This window comes from Panthera leo, chromosome A3, assembly GCF_018350215.1.
Source record: "Panthera leo isolate Ple1 chromosome A3, P.leo_Ple1_pat1.1, whole genome shotgun sequence".
Taxonomy (NCBI): Eukaryota; Metazoa; Chordata; class Mammalia; order Carnivora; family Felidae; genus Panthera; species Panthera leo.
Window position 1 is genome coordinate 99289014 of NC_056681.1, and position 14925 is coordinate 99303938.

The window sequence follows — 14925 nt, forward strand, 5'->3', positions numbered from 1 at the left end:
CTTAAAATAAAATTAAAATAAAATAAAATAAAATAAAATAAAATAAAATAAAATAAATAAAAAATAATGCTGGCTTACAATTTTGAAATTCATTAATAATTATTTGTACTTCACTTTCGAATACTAGATAATATTTTAAGAGAAAATATCGTTTAAAATATATATGAACATCTTAACATTTTAAAATTAACTGATACCTTTTATGAAAACAGCCAATCTTCATTTCTCATGGATTCCCTATTGGAGAATTCACTTACTTGTTAAAATTCATTTGTAACCCCCAAATCAATATCCCGTGTGATAATACATTATCTTTTGTGAAAATAAAAGAATATATGTGCGCACATATGTAATGCCAGCATCTCTGAAAGAGTGCACAAAAGACCAGTAGCAGGGATTGCTCCCAAGGAAGGAAATGGGAGATTCGGGGCTTGGAGGTGGGAGAGAGATGTGCCCCAGTTTACTGGTGTGCCCCAGTTTACTCTACATAACAAATCATCCCCCAAAACTCAGTGGTTTAAAATGACATCCAGGTATGAGAGTCACAATTTCTGTTGGCTAGGAAATCCGACAGCGCTTGACAGGGATGGCCGATCCCTGCTCCATGGTGTCCGCAGTCTTTACTCTTACACTGGCTCTATTTGATTCCACCAACATTTTAGGTTTCTTTCAAATCCGTGTCGTCCGCTAGACTGTATGATCCTTAGGACAGGAACCACAGCTTACTCGTCTCTATATCACACACAGGATGTAGCACAGATACTCACACAAATCTCGATGGACTTAATGGAGAAACAAGAATACATGTTCTTATTTTCTCTGTAATCCTTCTATTCATCATTTCCTAATCCCAGGTATGACCCGTACCTCCTCATTATCTAATACCATGCCCTAGAGACGAAAAATTCACAACCTAAGGAACAAAGCCTCATTTGTTCTTAGGTATAATTTTCTTGCATCAGAGTGACTCTTCAAAGAGTTTTATCAACATGGAACACTGGTGCCATAGACTGAATGTTTGGGTCCTCATCTCCAAGATGATGGTATTAGGAGGTGGGCCTTTGGGAGGTGATCAGGTCATGAAGGTGGGGCCCTCATGAATGGGATTCATGTCCATATAAAAGAGACCCCAGAGAGCTGCCTTTCCCCTTCTACTAGGTGAGGACACAGTGAGAAGATGGCCGGTTAGGAACCAGGAAACACATCCTGACTAGACACTGAACCTGCCAGCAGCTTGGACTGTCCCGCCTCCAGAATAGTGACAGATAAATTTCTATTGTTTATAAGCTACTCAGTCTATAGTATTCTGTCATGTCAGCCCTCATGACTAAGACAAAAGGTGTAGACAATAAAGGATTGAACACATTAGCAAGCACTGGTGCACAGAGCAAACTTTACGCACAGATGGGTGGCAGGCAAAATCCAGGACCTCAAGGCTTTCCACTGAGATCTATACCAAGCAGGGAGGGAAAAGAAAAAAGAAAAAAAAAACTTCTTTATCATTTAAAAGAAAGAAAAACACAGAGGATAGATTATCCTGCCAAAAGACACAAGTGGTATTATCTTAATAACTAACAACAAAATCCCACTGAGGAAGGAACTATCTTTGGGGAAATATTTCCATCAGTTGCATGCAGTAGAAAGGGAGACCCAAAAATTTCCTTTTAGCAAGAACCAGGGTAGCAAAGAACAAGTACACTGTTCCACTGGAAAGAAAGAAGGGACTTTGGTATTTCTCAATGGAAAGAATAAAGAGGAAGGAGGGAATCAGAAAATGGAAATGAGGAGATAGTGAGATAGTGTGAGTTACCAGCTAACTAGAAAAAGACCCCAATGTACCAAAAGGGCTTTCAGGATTCAGAATATATCAACAAAGGGGTGCCTAGGTGGCTCAGTTGGTTGAGCATCTAACTTTGGCTCAGGTCATGATCCTGCGGTTCAGGGGTTTGAGCCCCGCGTCGAGCCCTGTGTTGACAGCTCAGAGCCTGGAGCCTGCTTTAGATTCTGTGTCTCCCTCTCTCTCTGCCCCTGCCCTGCTTGCTCTCTGTCTCTACCTCTCTCTCTCTCAGAAATAAACATTAATATATATATATATATATATATATATATATATATATATATATATAATCATTAAAAATACAGGTTTGTCCCTCTCCTTCACCCACAAACCTTTGGTAAAAATTGTACTGCACAGACCAGCCTTATTTTTACAGTTGCTTTGAAGAAAGAAATGAAAGCCAAGGGCTGGCCCTGTTTGGATGGGATCACTGTGGAGACACAAAAATTCAGAGACCAGAAATAACCATAAGAATATTCAGAGAAACCATGGGAAAGCATCAGACAGGAGTTGGAATCATTCTTATCTAGATCTTTTTCAGACACCAGAAGACATCTAGGTTAAACATAAAATTTCAGGAACATCTGAGAAGGAGATGTTCTAAATTCTCCTTAAATTCTCTCTAAAGGAGAATTTAGAAGTTAAAGAGATGATTTGAGAATAACGGATGCTAAGCCACTGATTGAAATTATCCCCCTACAGCAGAGTTTGAACTGCTGGACACAACCAGTTAGTGGATGATAAAATCAAGTTAGTAGGTCACAATCATATTTTTAATGAAATAATAAAATAAAAAGGAATAGTTCGACACCAGTGGCCATTAGGGAAACGCAAATTAAAACCTTGATGAGGGGCACCTGGCTGGCTCAATCAGAAGAACATGCGACTCTTGATCTTGGGGTCATGAGTTTGAGCCCCATGCTGGGTGCAGAGATTGCTTAAATAAATAAAACTTAAAAAGAAAAAAACCTTGATGAAATAACTCCATGCCTATTAGAACAGCTAAAATTAAAAATAGTGGCAATACCAAATACTGGTAAGAATGCTAAGAAACTGAATTTCCTATAAATTGCTAGTGGGAATATAAAATAATATCACCACTCTGAAAATTTCTTGGCTATTTCTTTTTCTTTCTTTCTTTTCTTTCTTTCTTTCTTTCTTTCTTTCTTTCTTTCTTTCCTTCCTTCCTTCCTTCCTTCCTTCCTTCAAGAGAAAGAGAGAGCAGGGGAAAGGGGCTGAGGAAGAGGGGCAGAGGGACACAGAGAGAGAATCCCAAGCAGGCTTCATCCTCAGCGCAGAGCCCAACACCGGACTTGATTCCACAACCCTGGGATCATGACCTGACCTGAAATCAAGAGTCAGATGCTCAACTGACTGAGCCATGCAGGCCCCTGAGCAATTTCTTACAAAACTAAAATGCACTTACCCTATGACCCAGCAAACACTTCCCTAGACATTATCCAAGAGAAATGAAAACTTATGTCCACACGCACCAAAAAATGTACACAAATGTTCACAGCAGTGTTATTTTTAATAGCTGAAAACTGCAGTCAAATGGCCTTCAGTAAGGGGTACATTCATGCCACGGAATACCACTCAGAAATAATAAGGACTGAACTTGTGGTACACTCCACAATTTGAATGGATCCCAAGGGCCTCGTGCTCAGTGAGAAAAGCCAATCTCAAAAGACAAAATTTTAGAGACAGAGGATAGATTGTGTTTGCCAGGGGCTATGAGTCGGGGAAGAGTGGGGGTAGGTGACCCTATAAAGGTGTAGCACAAGGGATTTCCCTTTGTGGTGATGGAATACGTCTGTATCTGGATTGTAGTGGTTGTACAACTCTGTACATGGGATAAAATTGCAGAGAAATACACACACACACACACACACACACACACACACACTGCACATAATAAACTGGTGAAATCTAGAAAGGTCTGCAGATTGCACCATTGTCAGTTGCCTGGTTTTGATGCTGCACTATAGTCATACACGATGTTACCATTGAGTACACAGGGGACCTCAGTTGTACCATCTTTGCAACTTTCCATGAGTCTATAATTATTTCCAAATGAAAATGCTTTAAAAAATGAAAATGAATACAACAGAGAAGCTTAGAATATATCACTCATAGTGAAAGTGAATATTGTTCTAGAGAACTTCTGTTTCATTTGTGTGCGCTCATGTGAATACCATATCACAGTGTGAAGTGTACTTAATGCACTTCTTGGGGAGGGAGTCAATCATCAAGGTCAAAAACGATTTGAAAACCGTTGCTTTATAGCAAGCTTAGAAGACTTAAAGACCTAAAGGGGCCAGGTAGAGCACGTGAGGAAGTAAAATCGGCCTGGCTCATGAAGACTGTCTCATCCTTCCCATATACCATAGTTCTTACTACGGCAGGCTTCCTAATGATATAAATATTCTTTACTTCCACAGACAAATAAGCTCTTTCTTAATTTTTTTAACTACATGGTACTCTTGACCTATCTGTTCTCCCCACTTTTGATAGTGAATGAGTTTGTCTCTTGCTGACTAACAAATTATTCCTAACCCTGGCAGCATAAAACAGCAAACACTTACTATCTCACAGTTTCTGGGAATGGCTTGGCTGGGAGGTTCTGGCTCAGGGTGTCCCAGAAGGTTACAGTCAAATTGTCACCCAGAGCTGCAGCCATCTGAAGACTCACCTGGGGCCGGAGGACTTGCTTCCAAACTCGCTTGTTGATCGCCTCAGCTCCTCACTGGCTGTTGGCCACAGACTGGCGCTCCCTCACTCCGTGGTCCTCTCCGTAGAACTGCTCACAACATGGCAGCTGGCTTCCCCCAGAACGAGAGACCCAAGAGAAAGAAAGAGAAAGCCAGGCACCAGAATGGAAATTATAGTCTTTTATAACTCAACTTCAGTCTAACTCATAACTTAACTATCTCCTCTGCCATATAACATTGGTCACACAGACCCATCCTGGTACAATAGAGGAGAGGACTTTACAAGGGTGGGAACAAAAGGCAGGATCACTGGGGACCATCTTAAAAGCTGACTTCCATAGAGAGAGGCCTGGGAACAAGAAATATTTCTCCACTGGGAGCAAAACACCTGTACAGATAGGATAAACGACACTGACACTGGTCTCCATGCAGGGAAGACATTAGGGACTGGTAGAGAATCAGTAAAGTGAAGACAACATGCCCCATTTCAAGGGTGCAGCTGTTAATCACAATGCTGCCATGAGAAGATCTACATCTTAAAGTGGAAATCTTCCCATGTGAAATTTAATGCGGCCAAACAAAATACACATGCCAGCTGGATCCAGACTGCTGGTTTGCAAACACTGCTGCGAGATCAAGGCAAAAGTGCCACGGGTAAGGGGCGCCTGGGTGGCTCAGTCGGTTAAGCGTCCGACTTCGGCTCAGGTCATCATCTCGCGGTCCGCGAGTTTGAGCCCCGCATCAGGCTCTGTGCTGACAGCTCAGAGCCTGGAGCCTGTTTCAGATTCTGTGTCTCCCTCTCTCTCTGACCTCCCCCCATTCATGCTCTGTCTCTCTCTGTCTCAAAAATAAATAAACGTTAAAAAAAAAAAAGAAATTAAAAAAAAAAGTGCCATGGGTAAGAGCTCAGGGTTCGGAATCAGCCAGACCTGGGTTCAAATTTCAACAACACTAATTACCTGCTGTGTGACCTTGCCCAAGTCAAAGATCCTCTGCTGTAAAGCAGAAATGATCAAAACAGGATTAAGTGAGATGATACCTGTAAAAGTCCTTAGCACAAGGCTTGGAACACAACAGCCACTCGATAATGTTAGTTGCCATCATCACTGCTATTCTAGCACCAGAAATGAAAACTGGAGCCATACTATTCGCACTCGCACTCTGGCTGTTAGCCACCTGGGTGAGCTAAGCAGCTGCCAAGCTTTATTTAGGGGTTCATCCACACATCTACAGAGCAGAACAATCTACAGAGCTGAACCTCAAAGGCCCGCTTTACATTCTTCACAATTTTATCTCAGGTCCTTAAATTCCATGACCTACAAAGAGAAACAGCCTTTTGATGGCATGGAAAATACAGAGATCACCTCCTGATTTCCTTGCTTCCCATACCTCCTTTGTGCGAGACTCGTGCAGCTATTCTCCAGGCTGGCAAAACTGGTACCCAAAAGGAGGATGTTTCACAACTAAAACAACAGCAAGAAAAGGACCAGAAAGGTCCTGTAGGGAGAAGTAGATTTGCTTGCCTGCGAGCCTACTCCAGCCCAAGGTCTGAACCATCTCTATAATAGTCCACATACTTGGCTATCCACTTCTCATTGAATGCCTCCAATGACAGGGAACTCATCATCTCACTCAGAATAGCTTATTTCATCTTGATTAAGAATTTTATGTATTGTTCATTGGGGCGCCTGGGTGGCTCAGCCGGTTAAGCGTCCGACTTCGGCTCTGGTCATGATCTCACAGTTCGTGAGTTCCAGCCACCCATCGGGTTCTATGCTGACAGCTCAGAGCCTGGAGCCTGCTTCAGATTCTGTGTCTCCCTCTCTCTCTCTCTCTCTGCCCCTCCCCTGCTCACACTCTGTCTCCCCGTCTCTCTCAAAAATGAATAAACATTAAAAAAATTTAAAAAAAAAAGAATTTTATGTATTGTTCAAAGAACACTGATTGAGCACTTAAGGTGTCAGGGCATTGCATTTGGTGCTGGGGATGCAGTAGTAAACCAGATAGATGAGGTCTTCAATTTCCTAGTATGGGGGAGAGACAATAAATAAGTGAATATATAACACATTTGGTAGAGATGGATTCTATGAAGAAAGAGGAAACAAGGTAAAGGTTGAGAGAATGTCAGGGGTATTACTCTATATGGATGGTCAAGGAAAGCTCTCTGAGAGGAGGACACTTAAACAACGTTCTGAGTGAAATAAGGTGCACAGTGTGAATATTTAGAGTAAAAACAGCATCTCACATGAGGATCCCAACAAGGGCAAAGGCCCTGAGGCAGAAGTGAATGTCTTCCTTGCGGTCAAGGGAAACCTGGACTGAACTCTTTCTTATTCACACAGCCACAAAATTCACCTTCTTTTGAGAGGTAATCATATTTATCATGTCTGTCTGTATTTGTAGGGTTTGTGGTCAGACCAAGCAGGCCCCGCATCTGCCCCTATCAGGTCTAATCTCATCTTATTTTGTCTATATCTCCACTGGATCCAGCTTGCCTTAGTTTTGTTTTGTTTTTTTTAATGATCATTTATTTTTGAGAGAGGGGTGCGGAAGGGGAGAGAATGAGTGGGGAGGGGGCAGAAAGAGAGGGAGACACAGAATCCAAAGCAGGCTCCAGGCTCTGAGTTGTCAGCATAGAGACCGCTGTGGGGCTGGAACTCGTGAACCACCAGAACATGACCTGAGCAGAAATCAACTGACTGAGCCACCCAGGTGTCCCTTGCCTTAGTGTTTACAGAGCTACATCCTTCCTAATATGATCAGCATTCTATCTATATCCCCATTCAAAGCCCCAATTAAAAAAAAATGTCAAATTGAACAGGCCTGAGGAATGTTGCCCCACAGCAAATCTCCAAAGGCTTCTCTCCACTGCCTTCCCCACCTCCTCACCCCGCAGTTGACAGTCATCAAGACTCCATTAGCTCCCTCTTATTAGCTTGACATTTTCCAAAGCATCCTTCTCAACAAAGAAAATGGAAATGTAATTGGAGTTGAGTGGTTCGGCTCTCTCAATACCATCTGTTAACAGTACACAATCTGTTCCAAGCAGCAGGCTGAAATGTTGTCAGACATAAATGACACCCAAGTCATAAGTAAATGCAAGGCATGAGCATGAGCTTGTTGATTGACTTAGAGCGATTCATTTACTACACTAGACTTGTAACTCAAGGGTCTCATCATCTTTGTCTCTTCCACATCCAGAGAACACTGCTAGAAACTTCATGGATATTTGATAAATGACAACTGACTAAGTATATGTGTGAGTATTGCAGAAGATACTTAGGAAAAATCCCCAAACGGGACCTGAGACCCTGACACCACTAAGTTATGATTTTTCCATCTCACGGTGCTGCTGCATAACAAAACATCCTGAAACTCAGTGATTTAAAACAACTACACATTTATTTTGCTTACGAATCTGTAATAATCTGGCCAGGGACAACTTGTGTTTGTTCCACTCAGCAATAGCTGGGGTAATTTAAAGCTTCGAGGCTCATCTGTTTGCCTGTTTAGTGGTTGATGCTAGCTGATGGCTCAGACCTCAGCTGGGGCTGTAGCTGGAATGCCTACAAGCAGCCTTTCCTTGTAGGTGCTTGGTTTTCTCAGAGTGCAGAGGTATCCTGAGAGTCGGGCCTTTTATATCTCCATGGACTTTTATGTCTTAGCCATAGAAGTTAAAAAGCATAACCCTTGCTACATTTCACTCGCTAGAAGAAAGTCATAAAGGACAATCTATTCTCAAGAAATGGTGGGAGTGGGGCCCCTGGGTGGCTCAGTCGGTTAAACATCTGACTCTTGGTCTCAGCTCAGGACATGATCGCACGGTTTGTGAGTCCAAGCCCTGTGTCAGGCTCCACGCTGACAGTGTGGAGCCTGCTTGGGATTCTGTCTCTCCCTCTCTCTCTCTCTCTCTCTCTGCCCCTCCCTTGCTTGCTCTCTTTGTCTCTCTCAAAATAAATAAACTTAAAAAGTTTTAATAAAAATTAAAAAATTAAAATAAAAACACTACCCATGGGATTGAATGAAACTAATAGATTTGACGAGCGTTCTTAAGCAAAAAATGACAGAGGATACCCATTTTCTTAGAGACGGGCCACAGAGCTGAGAATAAAGAATATCTGTAAGTCCCTGTAGGCTCCTTTGTTTAGGTATCCTGTGCGCTTGATGTGTTTGAAACATGTGTTATAGCTGTATCGAGAAGGAATAGATCCCTTTGTTTTCAAAATAAAAATTGGAATTGGAGTTCACCCTGGGTCCAAACTGGGACAAATGCTCTGGCCAAAGGTGGGGTCCCATAAGATAACACCTAAATAATGCTTGCCATTGCATCTGAAAAGGAATCAAGTGCCAGTGAGACCCAATGAAGAGTTGATGTCTCAGGATGTCTGCATTTTTTCACACTCAAGTTTGGCAGATCCTTTAATAGTGTATGCTCCAGGTCTGCCCAAACCTGCCTTCTTTTTCTCCTGGGTGCACAGCTTGACTACATTTCTCAGCCTCTCTTGCGGTTAGGTAAGACCATGTGACTAAGTCCTGCCAATGAGATGAGGGCAGAAATGATGGCGACTACCTCTAAGACTGGTCCATAAAAACTCCAGTGCAGTCTTGTATTTGTTTCCTCTTTTCCTATCTCCCGGATGCACGGAGTAAACTCCCAGGACCTGGAGGAGGGCAGAGTGACAAGAGAGAAGAAGCCTGAGTACCTGAGTCACTACATGGAGGTAAGCTGCCTGACCAGAAACATCAACGTATAGTGTTGCCACATGAGTGCAATATAAATTCTTATTGCTTTAAGCCACTATAGGAGCCATTTGCTACAGTTGTTTGCCTACCCTGACCACGAAGTTGGATTTTTATTCAGGAAATGTCCATGCCCCTCCCTCCCCCACCAAGGGCAGAATATAATTCTCCACTCCATTAACAGTGGGTTTGGCCAATGTGATGTTCACAGACATGAGGTAACATGATATGCTTTTACACGCACTTCTTCACTTCTACACTCTCTTGTGCTACAACCCTATTGCTGCTCTGCCATCACCTTGAGAAGAATAAGCACCAGCTAGTTCCTGGTCCTGCAGACCTAGATTCAGCTGGCAACCTGCAACCAAGCCCAGCCTGGTCCAAACCAGCAGCAGCTGACTGACCTGTAGATGAACATGCAAAAATAAATGATTAATATTTTAAGGCACTGGGTTTTGGGGTAGTTTGTTACACAGCATACTCTAGAGCTAGATGACTGATACACTAAGGAAGTAAGAGTGTGGCAGTCTCATGGGGCTGCCCTATTAGGCTTCCACTTGATGCCTGTTCTATTAGCTCACTTAAGCTTTATGCTAAAGCTGTTTTCCAGATGAAGAAATAGAGGAGTAGGAAAGACTTGCCCAAGGTCACACAAGGGGTTTGGGATATCAAATTCATAAGCCTAAATCCTCTTCCTTCTCTTCCAAACACACTGAGAGAATGCAAGAAAAGCAGAGAAAATAGGGAAGACGTGGACAGAATTTAGATGTTTCCACCAAATCCCACTTTAACAGAGCTTGCTAATACTCCTTGGCACTTGAAAAAGGAAAGTTCTGCACAAATAAGACAACAACCAGCTCCCCCCCCCCCGTTGTTAATTTATGGAACTTACTACCTAAACATCTTTCGATAATACCACTGAAAATAACAACTTTTCTAAGAAAGATTTGAACAATCGCATTATACCCCTCCTATAATGGGTTAATATGGAAAATAAGAACGTTTGTAGGGTATCTTCAAGGTTATCTTCAAGGAGGAAAACCACACCCTTGGACACAGTGTTCTTGGAGCCCTGGTGTGAGAAAGAATAGAGAGCCCTCTCGGACTGCCTGCTCTCACCACCGCCCTTCAGACAATGCTTACAAGCCTTTAAGGAACACCCGCCACCACTCCCGCGAGAGCCTCCCAGCTCAGGGAACGCAGACGACGACGAGAGGGCAACCGGCCCCCAATCCGAGCAAAGAGCAGTGGAAACCTGTTTCCCCCGTCTCTTCATCTCTAGGAACCCTCGGCTCAGATTCTTTTAGGGCGAGTCTATGCAAGGGTTCAGCCTCCCCAAGGAGAGGAAGAGGGGAGGTTGGGGGAGGGGGGGGAGGGCAAAGGCATGAGACGTGGGAACTGCACAGGGACGGGGCGGGGGGGATCTCCTGCGAGCCGGGATGACTGCAGAGCCAGCGTGCAACGCTGCACATCCACACCTACAACTACATACTACACACACAACCACACACACAACCACACACTCCTCCCCCCGCCGGCCCTCACGCCCATTATTTTGGAAGGGAGCAGCAGATTCCTGGGGAGGGGAGCGCAGCCCCGAACGGAAAGCAAGGGCCCAGCACCCGTCCCGGCAGCACCGACAGCTTCCACCGCGGGGTCACCGCGGGCTGGGGGCGCGGGGCGCTGGGGCCCCGGAGCAGGAAGTGCCGCGCCCAGCCCCCAAGGCAGCCTGGGCTGAGGGCGCGGCGGGGAAGCGAGCCGCCCGCGCTGCCCCCGCCCCTCGCCTATCAGCACCGCCCCCGCTGCGGCGGGTGAGGGGCGGGGCGGGGCGCGGCATATATAAGGCGAGGGGCGGGCGCCGCTCTTTTGTCTCTTGCTGCAGCAACGCGAGTGGGAGCACCAGTCGCCGGGCTCGAGGCGGAACTCCACGGTGAGCGCTGCCCTGGGCGGGGGCCCCATCCGGGTGGGGTCGAAGTGGGTGCACCTGGCCCGCGCGCCGCGGCCGCAACAGGCGCCCTTCCACGACGGGACGCCCGTCCGGCGGACCACGCCCTGGGGCTAGGAGGGGGGTGCGGGCCGCGCCCAGATCCTCGGCCTGGGGCTGCCGGGAACGCCCCGGCCGAGTGCCACGTCGAGAGGCGTCGGCGGAGAGGCGGAGGGGACGCGGGCCCCGACCGCAGGCCAACCGCCTTGCTTTCCCCACTAGGATCGCTTTAAGAAAATGGCAGACAAGCCAGACATGGGGGAAATCGCCAGCTTCGATAAGGCCAAGCTGAAGAAAACGGAGACGCAGGAGAAGAACACCCTGCCGACCAAAGAGAGTGAGTGCACCCCCGCCTCCGGGTCCGCGGGCCCCCAGCCCGGTCCCCCCCACCCCGCCCTTCCCGCGAACCCAGCCCCACCCCCACCTGGCCAAGACGCCGGGTCCCGGCGGCCCCGGCCCCCTTTCTGTTCCACGAAGTGCACGTCTCCCCAGCCCCAAGCCTCTTTCTTAACCCCCAAACCTCGTGGGTGCCTCGGCTGGGGGGTTGCAAGGTGTCCTCCTCCGCCAGTGCCGCTTCCTGCTCTCCACAGCCATTGAGCAGGAGAAGCGGAGCGAAATTTCCTAAGAGCCTAAAGGATTCCCCACCCCCGTCATCTTCGAGACACCCTAGTCGTGGAGGAAGAAGAGCCACCTGCAAGATGGACACGAGCGACAAGCTGCACTGTGAACCCGGGCACTCCGTGCCGACGCCACCGGCCTGTGGGTCTCTGAGGGGACCCCCACCAATCGGACTGCCAAATTCTCCGGTTTGCCCTGGGATATTATAGCAAATTATTTGTATGATTAATGAAAATAAAACACACCTCGTGGCATGGCTTGGCGTGGTCTGAGTCTTCGTTGGGAATCTCGTGGGCAGTGTCGCTGCAGCACAGCCCCACGCACAGGAGTTGCTGCCGCAGAGCGGGAGGGGGTCGCAGAACGGGCCGGTTTGGAGGGACCATTTTAAATTTTGACTTTACCTTCTTCAGGGGATTTTGTGCGTTATTGTTAGCTGCTTAGCTCGTGCTTATAATGCAATCCATGTAAAAACTAACCTCACCTTGTCCTTTCTGGAAGCTGGGGAAATGCTTTCTCAGGGGAGCAGGATTTTTGATAAGCTTTTACCGTCCCCCTGTCTCCCTGGCCTCTTCACGGTTCTGATTCACACCCAGAGAGAGAACAGTGATTTAAAGTCTGAGAAGAGAAGGGGTAAGAGACTAAATCTGGAAGGTTGGAAATTGGGTGAGGTCACAAACTCTCCAAGAGGCTTTCTTGGAACTTAAAAGAGGAGGCATTGGAAGGAAAACAAAGGCGGGATCCAGGGAAACCACAGCAGGAACATCGGAACTAGAGGAGCCTTAGGGGACAGCCTAGCTTTTTGTCTTTCAACCCTAGCGCGGAACCTTCCACAAAAGCTAGCCATTAGAGGGAGCGCTGGGCTGAGCAGCAGCAGGAAGGGTAGGCATGCTGAGGGAGGGCTGGGGCTGGCAGCAGAGCCCCACAGGGTCACACCCTCTAGACCCATGGGGAAGAGAGGGACCATCCCAGAGTGGGGTGGGGGGGGGGGGATGGGGAGGCTGCAGGACATTCTGGAACAGAAGACCCTAGCTGATGATTTCAGGGGTGAAATCTAAAAAGGGAGATGAGGACACTTTAGTGATTTGTCCCACATTTTTGTCTGACCATAAGGGACTGGACACTGGGTGAGGGCAAGTAATCTCAATGAGGTGTGATCCCTGCCCACAGGAACTTAAACTCCTAGCGGGTGAGATGGGGCAGCCACAGCAGACAAGGGCAGGAACACCTAGGCTGAGGGAGCTGCTGCCCATTTTGCACAAAGAAGTGACTTCTGACAGTGACACCTATGCTGTGGAGGGTAAGTGGGGGTAGGGGGGTAGGGAGGGTAGATAAGGAAACACCTTAGGAGGCCCCGGTGGGGAGGGGCCTTAGCAGAATATCTGCTGTGAGTCAGGCACTGTTTTCGGATTTTTAGTTCTCAGAAACTATTAAGGCAGTATGATTATTCCATTTTACAGATGGGGAAGCTAAGTTTCAAAGAGACTAGGGATTTGCTAAAGCCACACAGCCAGTGAGTAGTGGAGCCAGAATTTGGGGCCAAAGCTGTGCTTTGGAGATTCTATAACCTAAGGTTCGGGACATCTGTTGTGTCAAACATTTCATGAGATTTCATGAGCATTTACTACTTGAGCATAATTGACCCTGTTAGGGTCTACCGCTGGAAGGTTAAAGAAAAGGGACCAGAAGAAATGACTACTGCCTTCAAGCAGTGACACAGTATGCCTGCTGGTGAGAAGGGCCCTGGAGAAAAGGCAAGCTGGGTAGGGGGGAGAAGTGTGCTGGGCAGGAAAGGGCATGTAAGTGCCATTGCAGTTTTCAACAGGTCAGTCGAGGGAGGCCTCTGGATAAGACAAGTGCTTCCAGGAGGGGGAACACAAATGCAAGAGTGTTGGGTGATCTGAGGAAGAACAAGCTGGAGTGGAGGGAGCAAGCAGCAGGGAGATGAGGTGTGAAAAGGCAGGAGATGGAGGAGGCAGATTTGAAGTTACCTGCAACTGTTACAAGGTTGGTTGCTGAGGAGTTCCTCCTTCCCCCCACCCCAAGCACCCTCCACCTCTGGACCTCCCTCCATAGGTGCCCCTCGTGGGCATTAGGAATCCTGTCCCGGCAGCCACATCTAAGGCCTCTTTGGCCCCAACCTCCTCTCTGGGATGCAAATCACATGCTCCCTTCCTTTGGATCCCACAGATTCTCTGACCCCAGTGAGCTCACCTGGAGAGCAGTTCCTGAGCCCCATTTCCTGGGGCCCCCTCACTCTCAGAAGATTCCCATGACTTTCTCACCCCCTCCCTGAGAAATCTATTCTGAGGTTGCAGGGTGCTGATGACAGCCCTGCTCTAAGATTTAAGTCACAAATCAAGGGGAGACTTAAGGTACTTTTGCTTTTCCACCCTCAGATAATGAGCTGATCGGATGTGGCCAGGACAAAGTGGGGAAAGGAGATGCGCATAGGGGAGGGGGGTCGCTTAATCATTTCAGAAGTCTTAAGCACCGCATCAGTTTATAAGGTAAGCCTGCCTTCCACAACCCACTTGAGCTGCACACTGGCGCACACATCTAGGTATTCGGAGGCCTGAATGTCAAGACAGACCCCAGAGGCCAAGTACTGGCAGGTAGGCCTAGCTTCCTAGGCCCCGCCTCTCTCGCAGTGATTGGTCCCCTGGGATCACTTGGAAATCACAATGGCCCCGGCGCCAGATCTGGGAGTTGGAGTGTGGAAGAACACTGAAGCACCCACGCCTCCTTCCCCCCTTTTCTGTCCCTTGCCACATGGGAATACTGACATCTTGGGAGGATTATAGTCAATTGCTGGTTTATCCCTTTTCCTTCGATCTAAGAATTCAGGGACCAATTACTAGTCCAGTCACAAAATGACTGAGGTTTGCCCTGAAGCTAAGATAAAACTGCAACATTTGTTTTTCTTTTTTCTTTCAGAAAGAGAGCAGATGTTCCAGGGAGAGGCGCAGAGGGAGAGCAAGAGAGAATAATCTTAAGCAGGCTCCACAGGTGAGGTGGGACTTGATCCCACAACTCTG

At 47.0% G+C, this 14925-nt stretch overlaps 1 protein-coding gene and 1 long non-coding RNA gene across 3 annotated transcripts; one reads left to right on the plus strand and one right to left on the minus strand.

The window, feature by feature from the left end:
- Positions 1 to 202: 202 nt before the first annotated feature.
- LOC122216261 lies at positions 203 to 9692 on the minus strand. 2 transcript variants are annotated; one of them, XR_006200801.1, is made up of 5 exons: positions 9587 to 9692; positions 9119 to 9209; positions 4530 to 4655; positions 1403 to 1450; positions 203 to 782 (listed from the first exon to the last, which is right to left on the minus strand). It is a non-coding gene; the product is annotated as an uncharacterized LOC122216261 (long non-coding RNA). The 2 variants fall into 2 exon arrangements; XR_006200800.1 differs by having other exon boundaries at positions 4530 to 4659.
- A 1424-nt stretch (positions 9693 to 11116) lies between these two features.
- TMSB10 (thymosin beta 10) lies at positions 11117 to 12144 on the plus strand. The gene is made up of 3 exons (XM_042932848.1): positions 11117 to 11218; positions 11495 to 11609; positions 11863 to 12144. The coding sequence occupies exons 2-3, from the start codon at positions 11510 to 11512 to the stop codon at positions 11895 to 11897; spliced, it is 135 nt and encodes a 44-aa protein (XP_042788782.1). The 5' UTR covers positions 11117 to 11218; positions 11495 to 11509; the 3' UTR covers positions 11898 to 12144.
- Positions 12145 to 14925: the final 2781 nt, after the last annotated feature.

What these genes read in the sequence shown, in the direction of transcription:
- TMSB10 (XM_042932848.1), top strand. Translation starts at nt 11,510, where the DNA reads ATGGCAGACAAGCCAGACATGGGGGAAATCGCCAGCTTCGATAAGGCC. An exon ending in CACCCTGCCGACCAAAGAGA is followed by an intron (nt 11,610 to 11,862) that starts GTGAGTGCACCC and finishes TGCTCTCCACAG; the next exon opens with CCATTGAGCAGGAGAAGCGG.